At 48.1% G+C, this 14,312-nt stretch overlaps 1 protein-coding gene across 2 annotated transcripts in view; it reads left to right on the top strand.

Moving 5' to 3' along the window:
- IRF2 (interferon regulatory factor 2) overlaps positions 1-7,188 on the top strand; it is a 100,594-nt gene extending 93,406 nt beyond the window's left edge. For both annotated transcript variants that reach the window (XM_074396692.1, XM_003933848.3), the window contains 2 exons: positions 3,724-3,770; positions 5,402-7,188. In XM_074396692.1, the coding sequence (XP_074252793.1) occupies positions 3,724-3,770; positions 5,402-5,710 (356 nt within the window). In that variant the 3' untranslated portion in view covers positions 5,711-7,188. The remainder of the gene's footprint in view (positions 1-3,723; positions 3,771-5,401) is intronic.
- Positions 7,189-14,312: the final 7,124 nt, after the last annotated feature.

The raw sequence follows: 14,312 nt of genomic DNA, 5'->3' as shown, positions 1-14,312 counted from the left end.
TTGAGAATAGGGTCAATAAAAGAAATCTTTGTCAGTCTTCTTTAATCAAACTTGTACAAGAGCCTTCCAGAAAGTGCAGCAGGATGTCAGAGTGCAAAAAGGCTTTCAAGTAAAATGTATCCTCTCCCTTCCTGCAGTGTTCCCGGGATGTTTAGAAAATATGTATAGACCCAGAGAGGCATTCAAATCTGGACTGGAGTAGTGAACTAACAACCAGCATCACCCTAGAACTGGAATAGCCTTTGAGATCATCTGATCCAAGTCCTCCCGTTCCGTCCCACCCCAGATGCTTTCAGGCAAACAGACCAGAAGGGTGAAGTGAATCACTCATGTGCCTGTCGGTACTGTGCAAACGCCTTCTGCTTTTTCAGCGTGTTGGGAGTGGCGTGTGCAGCAACTCCAGACTTCTTTATTCCGTCGTATTCGAAATAAGTAAAAAACAAAAACAAATCCGAACTGATCAAAAGGGAAAGTGAAATAACTTACGTTGATAGTTTGGCAGTAACTGACCTGGAGGCGTGGCTGGAGTCGGCTTCCTCGTGTAACCGGTCAGCGTGGAAGTGGCCCTGGTGCAGTGAAACAGGGATTCAGAGGAATTGGGGCACGGGGCACCCAACAAAACACTTGGAGCCCCTGATTCCGGGGTTGCAGAGAGAAGCGCTGCCCTCGGGGAGGTTCAGGGTTCTCCGCCCCTAAGCTAAGGTACTCAAGGCCCCTTTTGAAAGCCATCAGTTTCCTATTATGCTAGGTCTTCCTAACTGCTTCAGGAGCCGTGGAACTTCAGACCTGCCGCTCTTCAACTCGCATTTGTGTCAGCTGAACACGTAAGTTCAGGGCATGTGCATCTTTTCTTATCTGCAGCTACTTCCCCGAAGCTGAAAACTGGGTACTGAAAGGAGGTTAGCATTCCAGTCCCTTTTATAGACTGTGCAAGGTCTTACCCCAGGATCTGACCTCCAGCCCCTCCTGCACCTGAGACTTGGGCTGTGCTGGAATCGCAGCCCCGAAAGCATGCTTAGTGGCGGTTCTTTGTCTGTATTTGGAGGGGAAAGGAAAAGAAGACAATGATATTTATGTAAGGTGATTAGGAGTGAAAGGCGCCTGAACATGTATGAAAGGAAGAGAGACCTTGGCTTTGGAGCACAAAGTGTAAAATGGAAAGTGGATCGTGGAATTCCCTGAGGCCCGAACAACAGGGAAGCAGGGCTGCTGTGTGCAGTGCGCAGACCTGGGATCAGAAGAGCAGTTTTGTTTTCTCTCTTCTGTGCTGGCTCAGTTGGCAACTTCGGCAAGTTTCTCAACATCTCTGTTTCTCCTTTTGTTTCTTGGGCGTGGCGGTGCTGATTCCTGCCTCCTTGGGATACTGAGCTAGCACGAGGGTTTTGTGAGGAGGGAAATTGTCTTTTTCTGTTGTTTTTCATACGTTTCTGCGTGGAAACAGTTCTTGTGCCCAGCAATGTTACGCACCTTTCCTTTAGATCACAGCTCATCTTCGTAGCTGGGATCACCGTCAGCCGAGACTGAGGGCCTCTCTGGGCATCTGAGGCTCCCAGCGTGGGATGTTTTGGGGAAACATGCCCAGTCCAAGGAGTGGTGAGATCTGTCTTCCACCTGATTATGGTCAGCCCTCCACAAACACCCAGGCCTGTGTGAAGTCACTGGAGAACGGTGGCTGAGAAGCAGGCACAGAGACTCCAGGCTGGGACCAGTGCAGTCAACATTCTTGCTGTCTTTGTTTAAGGACTGCCCTGGTGGCACGGTTTGTCCCCTTGTTCTTTAGCTTTTAATTGAGAGAGCCTGGTTTGGGGCTGATGCTGTCAGTGGAGGAATGGGCTCTGTCTGGGCTGGACCATCTCATCCCAGCTCTGCCACCAGGAAGATACGAGATAGAGGCCAGCCCCTCACCAAGGACAGGGTGGAAGGCTGGAAGGCACTAGAGCATAAGAGCTCTTCTGCGTAACGGACGATGAGAGCAGCTGCTTCCCAACTCAGGATCCCTGTGAGACCTGCATGCAAAGCCTCTGGCATGGCACTGACCCATAGGGCTCCCTAAATGTTCGCTACCTTTAGAACACGAGCTTCACCTTTGGATTCTCCTGTGTTGTGAAATGTACATGACCTAAAATGTACCATACTTTTGGGTATGGGTTATAAAATTCAGCATTGGAACTGAATGGAAGGAAGGGCAGTTAAATGTTCCCATCAGGAGGAGAAGCTATTGCAGTTACTCCTTAAGCCTTGTCTGCAAAATGAAGGGCTCAAGCTAAGTGATCTCTAAATGCCTAAATATTGCACAAACTCCGTCCTCTGTGATTTCATGTCTCAGTGGTTATGGACACTGAAAACGTTACCCACCGTTGGCATTTTATTTTACAAAATCAAAATGGTTTGACTTTTGAAAGCCTTTTTTTAAGCATAGGTCATGTGTAATCACTAGACTTTGATTCCATTAGTCCAGCTTGTTGTGCAAACCCAGTGTTAAGCAGTGCTGATACATGGAGTGTGTGCTGTGCATCGGGCCCTTGCTAGGCCTTTTCCATTTATTCTCTCACTCCCTCTTCATGTAATCCTCTTAGCAGGTGGCCATGCCCTCATTTTACAGGCGAGAAAACTGTAGCTCAGTAGAGTTGAGAAACTTGCCCAGTGTCTCACAACTGGCAGGCCAAATGGGGATGGTAACTGATTGGCTGCCATGACTGTGCAGCCACAGACTTAGGGGCTTGGAACAACACACATTTGGATCTGACAGTTTCCGTGAATCAAGAATCCAGGCGTGGCTTAGCTGGGTCCTCTGCTGCAGAGTCTTGCAAACCTGCCACGGAGGTGTTGGCTAGGGCTGCCGTCTCATCTGAGGCTCAACTGGGGAAGGGTTCATTTCCAAGCTCACATGGTTTTGGCAGAATTTCGTTTCTTGCAGGTTGTTGGACCAAGGAATGGCCTCAGTCTCGTGCTGGCTGTTGGCTGGAAGCGGTCCTTAGTTCTTTGCCATAGGAGCCTTCCCAGCATGGCCGCTTGCTTCAGCAAGGCCCGCGAGGGAGAGCGTTTCCTCTCCCAACAGGTTTCTGTGTCATGTAACATGATCGTGGACACAGGATCACATCCATCCCATCCCCTTGGCTGTACCTTATTAGTTAGAAGCAGAGGTACATTCCACCCGCACTCAAGGGAGGCAGTCCCAAAGAAAGTGAACCCCAGGAGGTGAGGATCGTGGGGAGCACCCCAGACCTGTCCACCTGCAGTAACCTATATGGCAGATGCAACTCTAGAAATCCAGGATCTAAGTCCTAAAGGGCTGAGAGTAAAGGAAGGATCCGAGCAGGAGGGGGATGACGTAGGAGAACTTCTCAGAAACGGTCAACTCTGCACTGGGACTTAATGAATCAGTTGGCCTGGGTTGGAAGAGAGGACCCGTGTGGGCATCGTGGACAGAGCTGCAGTGAGGAGGGCACCAGGGCTCAGCACCCCCTCGTGGGAGGTATGCCCATTGTAGACACAGCCCAGCCCTGGCCAGGGGTGGCTCCTCGTAGCTCTCAAGCCTGCTTTCTCTGAAGATTACAGAGTTGATATTCACTCTAGCTTCTCCCATGTAGACTGTTTGACTTTACAAAGGGAGAGAGGTGATGCCTTTAGTTACTCAGTCCGCTTTTTTATAAACACTGCCTGAGGCTGGGGGCAGCTTGATGGATAGGAATCATGGCCCTGTGTTTTTCTCTCTGCAAACAGAAAGTGAAACGACTGACAGTGTGCCCAGCGATGAAGAGAGTGCCGAGGTAAGCCGCCACCCTGCCCGCCCGCCTGCCCACCTGAGACACTGCCAAGGAAAAGCCTCCAGACCAGCTCTGGGCTTTCCTTGCTGCTGGTTACGCACCTTTCCTTTAGATCACAAGCTTCGCTTCAGGATTTTCTTGTGTGATGAAATACACATCGCCTAAAATTTACCATACTTTTAGGTTCGGGGTTATACAATTCAGTGTTGGAAGTGAATGGGAGGAAAGGGAGTAAAATGTTACCATCAGGTAGAGAAGCAGGCAAAGGGACTTGAAGTGGAGGCCAGGAAATGCTGATAACTCTTACCATTTAAACATCCGATTTCACCGGCAGAAAGAAAACAGCCTTCCCAGCCAAAAGCAGTGACCAGAAGTACACATCAGAAAATGCTAAGCAGAAGCCTCTTCCACGTGTGCGTGGCTCCCCGCCCTCTGTGACCCATGTCCAGAGCTGCTTGTGCCCCATCTTGATTCCGAGGGGGCCCTTCCCCGTCTTTGTCCCATAGATGGGGTGTGCACAATGGCGGAAGTGGCTGGAATGGAGATGGGAAGCATTCCTGCTGGACACCTGCTGGGGGTCTGTGCCCGGGTGAATGAGAGAGAGGGAGGGAGAAGGAGAGAGAGAAGCGCAGGGTTTTTGAATCCGTGGTTTCCCATGTATTAAACACTTTCACATAAAGTGCAGGCGTTCTGAAAAGGCAGATGTCCCGCTCACACGCACCCTGGCCTGATTTCTTCGAGGTCGAAGCTCTAGCCCCTTCTCTGAATGCAGCCAGCCTTGAGGCTGCTGATGCTGCGCCCTGTGGCACTGTAAGCCACCCCCATCTGAAAGCGGTCAAGCGGCATTCATTGCCCATCACTAAGTTCCTCACTGCCTTTTCTCTGAAGATGCAGGTTGGCTCTGGTTGATTGGGCCAGCACTGAGGGACTGTGAGTCACGGTGTCACCCTGACCATGGTGGCCTGGAACCTGTCAAATGATTGGGCCGAGCAGCCGGAAAGTAGGGGGACCAGAACCCAAGCTGCCGCCTTCTTTTCTTGCCTTTATAGAGTAGTCTGGTTACTGTTTCTGGGCAGTAGCAAGGGGGAATTGATTTTCAAAACAAAAGAGAAGAAAAACCATTACTTGGAGTATGACTAGCTGGGTGTAATCAGTTGAGGGATGTAGAGGTGCTAAGCCTTTGTTCATTCTGCAGTTCTCAGAAAATTCAGTTAAAGCACCAACACATGGGAACAGTGGTGCATTTTTATTTTTTCAATTTTATTTGTGGGTTGTTGTTTTGAGACAAGGGCTCGTTCTGCTGCCCAGGCTGGAGCGCAGTGGTGCGATCACAGCTCACTGAAGCCTTGGCGTCCTGGGCTCAAGCGTTCCTCCCGCCTCAGCCTTCCGAGTGGCTGGGGCTGTAGGAATGCACCTCCATGCCTAGCTAATTCTGATTTTTTGTAGAGTGAGGACTCACTACATTGCCCAGGCTGGTCTCAAACTCCTGAGCTTAAGTGATCCTCCAGCCTCAGCCTCCCAAAGTGCTGGGATTATAGGCATGAGCCATACCACACCTGGCCAGTGATGCGTTTTTTAAAAAGCCATCTAGTAGAAGGAGAAGGAAATACCTATCTTAACTGCTTTCTTTAAAGGGGCGGCCACACTGGCGGAAGAGGAATATTGAAGGCAAACAGTACCTCAGCAACATGGGGATTCGAGGCCCCTACCAGCTGCCGGGGATGGCAAGCTTCGTCACTTCCAGCAAACCGGACCTCCAGGTCACCATCAAAGATGAGAGCCGTCCGGTGCCTTACAACAGCTCATGGCCCCCTTTTCAAGACCTCCCCCTTTCTTCCTCCGTGACTCAAGCATCCAGCAGCAGTCGGCCAGACCGGGAGACCCGGGCCAGCGTCATCAAGAAAACGTCGGATATCACCCAGGCCCGCGTCAAGAGCTGTTAAGCCTCTGACTCTCCTCGGTGATTGTTGGGGTTTCTTGGCTTTGTTTGTTGTTTGTTTGTATTTTATTTTTTTCTCTCTGACACCTATTTTAGACAAATCTAAGGGAAAAAGCCTTGACAATAGAACATTGATTGCTGTGTCCGACTCCAGTACTGGAGCTGCTTTTTAACTCAGGACTCCAGCCCCTTGGTAGACGTGTGTTTCTAGAGCCTGCTGGATCTCCCAGGGCCATCGCTCAAGTTCAAGGACCAACAAGGGCAGTGGAGGTGCTGCTCTGCCTGTGGTCAAGGCCAGCAAGGTGGAGTGGATGCCTCAGAACGGACGAGATAATGTGAACTAGCTGGAATTTTTTATTCTTGTGAATATGTACATAGGGCAGCACTAGCGACATTGCAGTCTGCTTCCGCACCTTATCTTAAAGCACTTACAGATAGGCCTTCTTGTGAGCTTGCTCTATTTCACAGCACATTCTCTGCCCATTACCCAGCCTCTCCTCCCTCCCTTCCCATCTCATCCCTTCCCTTCCCATCCCATCCCATCCCTTCCCATCCCTTCCCTTCCCTTCGCATACCATCCCATCCCATCCTATCCCATCCCATCCCATCCCTTCCCATCCCATCCTATCCCTTCCCATCTCATCCCATCCCTTCCCATTCCTTCCCATCCCATCCCATCTCATCGCATTCCATCCCATCCCATTCCATCCCTTCTCATCCCTTCCCATCCCTTCCCTTCCCATCCCATCCCATCCCATCCCATCCCATCCCTTCCCATCCCTTCCCTTCCCATCCCATCCCATCCCATTCCATCCCTTCTCATCCCTTCTCATCCCTTCCCTTCCCATCCCATCCCATCCCATCCCATCCCATTCCATCCCTTCTCATCCCTTCCCATCCCATCCCATCCCATCCCATCCCATCCCATCCCATCCCATCCCATCTCTTCCCGTCCCTTCCCATCCCTTCCCATCCCTTCACATCTCTCTCTTTTCCTACTTTTCCTTCCCTCAAAACTTCCATTCCACTTCCAGAGGAGAAGAAGGAAATGAACTTCTCTACAGACGTCCCATTTTAAGACTGCTTTTAAAAAAATCCTTCTAATCTGCTATGCTTGAATGCCACGCGGTACAAAGGAAAAAACTATCATGGAAATATTATGCAAATTCCCAGATTTGAAGACGAAAATACTCTAATTCTAACCAGAGCAAGCTTTTTTATTTTTTATACAGGGGAATATTTTATTCAAGGTAAAATTCTAAATAAAATATAATTGTTTTTTATCTTTTCTACAGCAAATTTATAATTTTAAGATTCCTTTTCTTGTTTATCAGCAGTTGTTATTACATCCTTGTGGCACATTTTTTTTTTTAAATTTTGTAAAGGTGAAAAAAGCTTTTATGAGCTCATGTAGCAATCAGATTATCCTGTGGATTGATAATAAATGAATATGAAATATAGTTCAATTTTTAATGGGCATCACTCCTGGCTTTGTCTGTGTCTGCTTTAAAAGAGCACAATCATGGAATAGGATTGACAAAAGTATTGTTGCTTCCTGGGGACCAAAACGTTCTCCCTTGTTGACCACAAGAAACCCTGGAGGTGCCTACCGTGAGGCTGCAGATGAGGCTTCTCGAGTGCTCGCCGGAGCAGGGCCTGTGCTGAGTGTTTCGCATGAGTTCCCCTCTTCATTTGTCACCGCGGTGCTATAGAACGGGCATCCATCTCCATTCCATGCGGAGGAAGTGAAGACGTGAAGAGGCCTTTACTCAGCTCACAGAGGCACCGAGAAGCAAGGGCACAGGTTAGCCCATGCCTCTGGGCTGTGAAGGGGTCTGTTTCTCTTGTAAGCATATGCACACGTCGGCATTCCTGTGCTTGGGAGCATTCCCTGTGGAGGAGGGAGTACTTTAGCCGCTCCAGTGTTTTCCTTCTCTGCTATGAGTAAGCTTCACCCCCCCTCCGCGTCTTCCCTACGTAAATCCTTAGGCCTCCACTTAACGACTGACATTCTGTGTTTATGTCACGTAGAGGGGTACATGGATGAGACATTTTCCGTAACAGGAAATAGGTGTTGGGTTCCGATTCTATGTCTGTCACTCCTCTTTTCTAGGACCCGAGGCCTTGCACATAGACCCTGCCCTCAAAACTTGGGGTCTGTCTTGTGGAATAAAAGGGGTGATTTGAACAGCAGTCCTTATCATCCACTTGGTGCTGAAGGTGTGGACTTGACCTTGAGAAAGCCGCAGCACTGACCTCCCCTGTGTCCCCGATATCTTACTCTGTAAACTCAGAATATGAAAACTTAAGCTGCCTGCCTACTACCTCTGGGGCGTTGTGGAAGAGATTGCTAAGTTAATATTTGAAGACGTTCCTTGAATGAAAGGACAAAGGGCTATTTTTATGCCTGTCTCCACCTGTGGCTGCAGATAAAAGTAACGGTCATAAAGTTATCCAGCCCTGAATGGAAATCAACTGAAGCATTTTCCTGTCGAAATGCGGCCCGCGGAGGCAGGGCTGCTCCTGGGAGGAGGCCTCCCTTGGCTGGCTGGCTCAGTTTCTTCATGCAAGGGGAGTTATCGGGAGGAAAGGGGTGCTCCCTGGCTCCTTGGCACCCTGCTTTTCAGTTAAGACCTGCTCTTCCCCTAGATCCTAAATGGAGGAGTTCAGTTCTTTGAGACTTCTATCTAAAACCTTTTACTGAGTCATCTGTTTTTAAATAACAAAGCAGTGACCCAAGGTCGCCCTGAGTCCCTGGCCTGCTTATCAGAGGGTTTAAGGGAGCTCAGGCCTCCTCCCCCTTCCTTCCTCCCAGCACAGACGCAGGGCTGCTTCCTGCATCGCAGGTCCCAAATGCCCTTCCCGCTGCCCTCCCCTGCTTCTGTAGTATGATCAGACTTCCAGAACCCCGTCAAGTGGAAGGAAATTCAAGATTTTGAAATGCACCGTTTAAGTACCAGAGATGATATTCCACTGCTAATAAGGCCATGAAAAACAGAATCAGGTTTAAAATACTTCTGAGAAAGCCTGTATTGTTTCTGAGCGATATTTGCCAGCAATGTAGGCAAACAAGCCAGTCTCAGGACGCCTGGGCCTGACATGAGGAAGAAAACAAAGCTGATGGGGCAGCTCATGGACTCAAGTCTCTGACCTTGTCGTCACTAGAGGAAGTGCCAGGGACACATGCTTTTGGTTGGTGTTTGTGTGAGCTGATACGCTCTTATGATGGGCTTGGGGGTGTGAGTGTGCACGTGTGCATTTAATAGCAAGTTCAAGTTCAGTGTAACTGCCTTTGAAATAATAGTTTCCATTCTCTGCAGCCGGTACCTGGGTCACGCCCTTGATAACAGGCTCACTGCACAGCTGTGCACTGTGAATTCAGGGACAGGTACTTCTGCCCCGCCGTGAGGTTGCAAGCACCCAGCACATCCACACACCTTGACAAAAGGGGCTTCTGGAATGCCATTTGCATACTTAAATAAATCCACCACCATCAACCGTACTGTTTTGTCCGTGTTTTGATGAGCCACTGCCAAAGCGGTATTTAGTCTATTTAAAAGGATTTGTAAAAAAGAAGAAATATCCATGGCTATGGAATACAAATTCTTTGGACATCAAAACCCTAAAACAATATCCTTTCCACACCCAAATGCAAAGTGTACCGCCCTATCATGTAACCTGTACTGAGACAGAGCTTTTAGAGGTGAAGAAGATGAGTGGTTTGGTTTCAGGAGTCTGAGTTTTCAAACTTGTGCTTTTGGAAGTATTTTGCACGTGAATGAAAAGGCGGTAAGCCACAAATGGCCTCCTGCTCCTAATGCAGAGAGATGGAACGTGAGACTTTCCTTCTCTTTGAGGCCACTCTGTAACCTTGACTTCATTAGGTTTTAAAAGTCCCCTGCTATTGTTGCTTTGGACAAATAAGACCAGATAAAAGGTGGGGAAAAAAAGAACCCTACTATTCTACCAGATTTCTCTCGATAAAAGACAAAAGCTAGGGAGAGGTTTACACGCAGGTAGCCAAGGTGAGTTCCTGGCAGTCGAGGATCAAACAGCTAATGTCTGAGTGCCAGTGTCGGTTTGGAGGCAGAAACTGGGTTTTACGTGGTGCTGTTCAGCTGTTGCTTCACACTGAAACTCCATCCTGGAGCATGCCTGGGGCCAGAGTGATCAGAGACTGTAGGACATGACCCTGACTTTCCCCTGTCCCCAGGCTGCAGTGGACCCCTCCCAAGGGGATTCCAGTTGGGCTTTTCTGCCTCCCAGGACACTGTCAGCTTCTTGAGGCTGTTTCTCAATCTCATCTGCACCTCAACATGTGAATCAAGGCTGCGTACTACTGGGCTGTCATCCCGGGATCTCCTCCTCCCCTGAACCCCACCATCCCGGTGTCAAGAGAACAGGGCTGGGACCCTTGGCTTTGCCCCCTTAGGAATGTGTCCAACCACAGGCCTGGGGAGGAGAGCCTGGCTGTGTGAAGCTTCAGGTCGGGAGATGGCAGGAAGTTGACGGGTCGGAGGAGATGCTTTTTCCGGAGGCTGCCTGGCCTCTGGCCCCACTGGCCCCACGGGATACTGGTACCATCCCCATTCTCTGGGCTTGGGCATCACTGGTCCTGCTGTGCAGACAAATGAGGGTTTTGTAGAGGTTTTCTGCTGTGGCCACACGAGCAACAGGTGCAGAGGCACTGTGTCTCTGCTTCCGAAAATAGTGCCTGGAAGGAAGGAAGTGGTCAGGACTAATAGCTGGTTTTAGCAAAAATGTGAAGTCTGTCCAAGAACCTGAGTTGTGCTGTGGAAGGACCAAGATGCAGGACATTTCGGAGTTCGTGTAGTCTGAAAAGAGCATGTTCTGGAATCTGACCAAGTTTCTTCAGAAGAAACGCAGTGTGTGTGCCTCTGTTCCTGTAAGCACACTGCCCTTTGGCGGTTTGGTCAGTTTCCCCACATCTGCTTTACAAACACGTTCAGAGATTGCTGGTGCCATGGTATGTCGTGTGCTGGGACTGTGCAACTGCTGCCCAGGTTAACCCTTACATGCGTGGCTGGAGAAACACCAATATCACGGGCAACAGCCTCTGTCACGAAAACAGTTAATTTTAAAGACACAACCGTTTTTTGCAGGTGCAAACAAATTCCAGGGCGATAGCATCTTCAAGTTTCACTTTTGGTTGAGAAGCACATTTTAAAACCGAAACACCCAAACATCTCTTCACGTGAATTATCAGGGAGAAGGTATCCAAAATGTTCTCGCAGCTTGGATCGTGTATCTGAGAATACTCGTATTCTCCAAATTTTCTCCAGTGTGCCAGTTCAAAGGCGTTGACGTTTCGAATCCACACATTGTACCGGAACTCACTGCCTGAAGTTTCAGGATAATGTTAGCAGCGAGAGATGGGAGTGAGTTCCTTAACGGCAGGAAGGTGATGACTAAGACTTTATTCATCCCCAGAATTAACATTGATCTATATTCTCTGCAGAGAATGTAGATGAATCCTCCTGTCTCCCAAAGAGACTCCCCAGTGCTGTAAATCTAGAGCACATTTTTATGTTGCAGTATCTTTTCTCTGGGAAGCTCATGTTTTTAATGTAACTGAGCTGCAGAAAAGATGTCATAGGCTCAGGTCTAAAATATCCCGGTTACAAGCAACAGAGATTTTAGTAAAAAGCATCAAATACAGCCCAAAGCCATTGCTTGGATTTTACGTGCTGGTCCCAGGGATCCTGTACATCCCTGGGAAGGAGTCCACTTTTATTTGCAAAATTGATCCAAAGTAATGCAATGACAGTGCCTTTCTCAGCATCGAACATATTTAATTAGGGTAACCAATCATCTTTGTCTGCCCAGATCTGAGGGGATTCTCGGGAAGTGGGACTTTTAGTGCTAAAACCAGAAAGGTCTCAGGCAAATGGGGAGGGGATGTCACCTAAATGTAATGCTGAGTTACACAGCACAAATGACATTTTGTGTTTCTGGAGGATTTTTAAAAACCCAGGTAAATGTTTCATGAGGAGTTATTATTGAGGATAACGCCTTATTGATGAGCCTATTAATTCATTAATTAAATGTGTTTTTTAAGAAAAGTGGATTTTGTTCATTCAACCCTATGTACTGAATTTCCGCTATTTTCTAGTACTGTTCTAAACATGAGAGTTGTTACAGAAGTGAAGAAAACAAAGTCTTTGTTCTAATGGAGCTTAAATTATAGTAAGGTGGACAATCAACAAATAATAAAAGTCATCTTTGGGTGACAGTCAATGCTATGAAGAAAAAGCAGGATGTGAAGCGATGAAGATACTCAAATCTTTCATTTTAGAGCTTAAAGGACTGATTGCAGGGTTGGTGGTTGTGAAAACTAGCAGTTAGAGAGGGAAAGAAGGAAAATAGCATATATCAGTGGGGCTCAGTTTCAGGAAACCAAAACCACACCAGCTATTTTAAGCAGAAAGGCATTGTCTAGAGAGAAGCAGGTGTTTACAACATTGTTGGGAAGGCTGGAGGGGCCGGCTGGCGGGTATTCCCACATCTGCCACCACTGAAAGGTAGGAAATCAGGAGTGCGTTGCTGGAAATAGTGACTGAAGACATGTTGCTTTAGCTGAAATCTGTTCATCAGAAAGTTCTGTCACCACCACCTTAACTGTCTCTCGACACCCCTGAAACCAGTGGCTGCGCTTTCAGACGTGGCTTCAGAAAGCCTCGACGTTGCCACGGTCATGCTTGCCCGTGGTTACAGCCAATCAGTAGGAAATGGCTTCTGCCTCCATTCTGACTTCCAAATCTTTGCCACGTGCGTATAATTGGTTGAACCTGATTCACAGTTAGAACCCCAGCTGCAAATAAGATGGGAAAAATGCCTCTCCAGTTCCTGCCTCCCCCGTAGAGGAAGGCGCTCCAGAAGGAGGGGAGGATGGGTGCTGAGCGCCTCCTCAGGGCGTCCGTCACACCTCAGGAAACCTGCCAAGAATACCAGAGGGAGTGCAAAATCCAAGGTAGGGCTATCCAGAGGATGAAATCTGCATCCCATGCGTGGAAAGCAACCTATGTAAGTGGGAAGGGAATACGTTTTTGAAATCAGATAAACCTGGGTTCAGTCTGCTCTTGTTTGCTGATGACTTTGGGCAGATCTCTATGTATCTGAGAAAAAGTTTCTTCACATGTAAAACGGGGGTATTAACACCTTACTTGCAAGGTGAGCATTAGATGATGCTATTAAAGCATGAAGTATATAGTAGGCATTCAGCGATGGCAGCCATACCGTCTGCATATAAAATAGCTAAGATCCATACTTTGGAGCACTGATTCCAAATGACCCATCCTCGTCTAGACTTATATTAATTCAAGATTTGACCACTGAGGATCTCAGAGCTCAGACATACGACCCCAATTTCTACATAGCTAAAATTAGTCTTTCCTTCTCTGACCTATCCTTTTCTGAGCAAGCCTGATTCTGTTGTCGTGTGGCTTAGAAGGAGCTGAGAATTTATTCCTTTCTGGTAGTAGTTGAAGGGGATATGAACCTGCTGGCAGTTGGTTTATTAATTTAATTTTCATTTTCTAGACAGGTCTTGTTCTGTCACCCAGGCTGGAGTGCAGGCTCACCTCCTGGGCTCAAGCCATCTTCCCACCTCAGTCTCCTGAGTTGTAGCTGGAATACAGGTGCATGCCACCATGCCCAGCTTATTTTCTTGGTGTTTTCTGTAGAGACAGAGTTTCACCATGTGAAGCTCAGACTTATCTCAAACTCCTGAGCTCAAGTGATCCACCTGCCTCAGCCTCACAAAGTGCTGGGATTGTGAGTGTGAGCCACCATGCCTGGCCAATTTTATTTTGTAAACAATATAGATTCATAAAAACTTTTTAAGCGTTATAAAGCCACGAGGTGAAATTACATTCACTTTTGATGACTAAAGTGATTCTAATTTGCTTCATTCTGGCCATTGAGACAGTTTCTCCTGTGGACCACTTTGCATTACAATTCCCACTAGATCCTGGGATTCATGACATTTTGGCCCAGCAGTTTTGAAACTGGGAATATTTCAACATATTCACAAAACAGAGCCACAAACATTACGCTTTTGCGCCTTCTTGCTATCTTTCTACCCTAGGCTGCAATCTTACCCACACTCAGGACGAAATGAGAGAGCTTGCACGGCAGGTGCTTTGTCAGAGCGTAACCTGGGCCAGGTGTGAGGGCAGGGCCGTGCCTTCTGTGTTATCTGTTTGCATAAATAGATTAGCATAGGGGCTGAGGAGGCTCCTGTGAAAAGAACTAGAAGAGCATGCAGGGAATGGATCCCAGGAAAAGAATCTAGCCAGGGTGACATGCTGGGGCCAATTAGACCCTGAAGGTGGCAGGAGCTGTTCCTGGTACAGTGTCTTGATTGTTCCCTGAACCCGTGAAGACACCTGCCCGCTTCAAGGGGTGTGTAAACCTTGAAGAGAGAATGGCTGGGAATGTAAAACTGGCACCTCGGGTCCCAGTCACTCCTTGTATTAGCCCATTTTCATACTGCTATAAAGAAATACCCAAGACTGGGTAGTTCATCGAGGAAAGAGGCTTACACAGTTCCACATGGTTGGGGAAGCCCCAGGAAACTTACATTC

Source organism: Saimiri boliviensis, chromosome 3 (genome assembly GCF_048565385.1).
Source record: "Saimiri boliviensis isolate mSaiBol1 chromosome 3, mSaiBol1.pri, whole genome shotgun sequence".
Classification (NCBI taxonomy): Eukaryota; Metazoa; Chordata; class Mammalia; order Primates; family Cebidae; genus Saimiri; species Saimiri boliviensis.
Note: the sequence above shows the minus strand (reverse complement) of the source record. Positions and strands in the feature narration are given on the sequence as shown.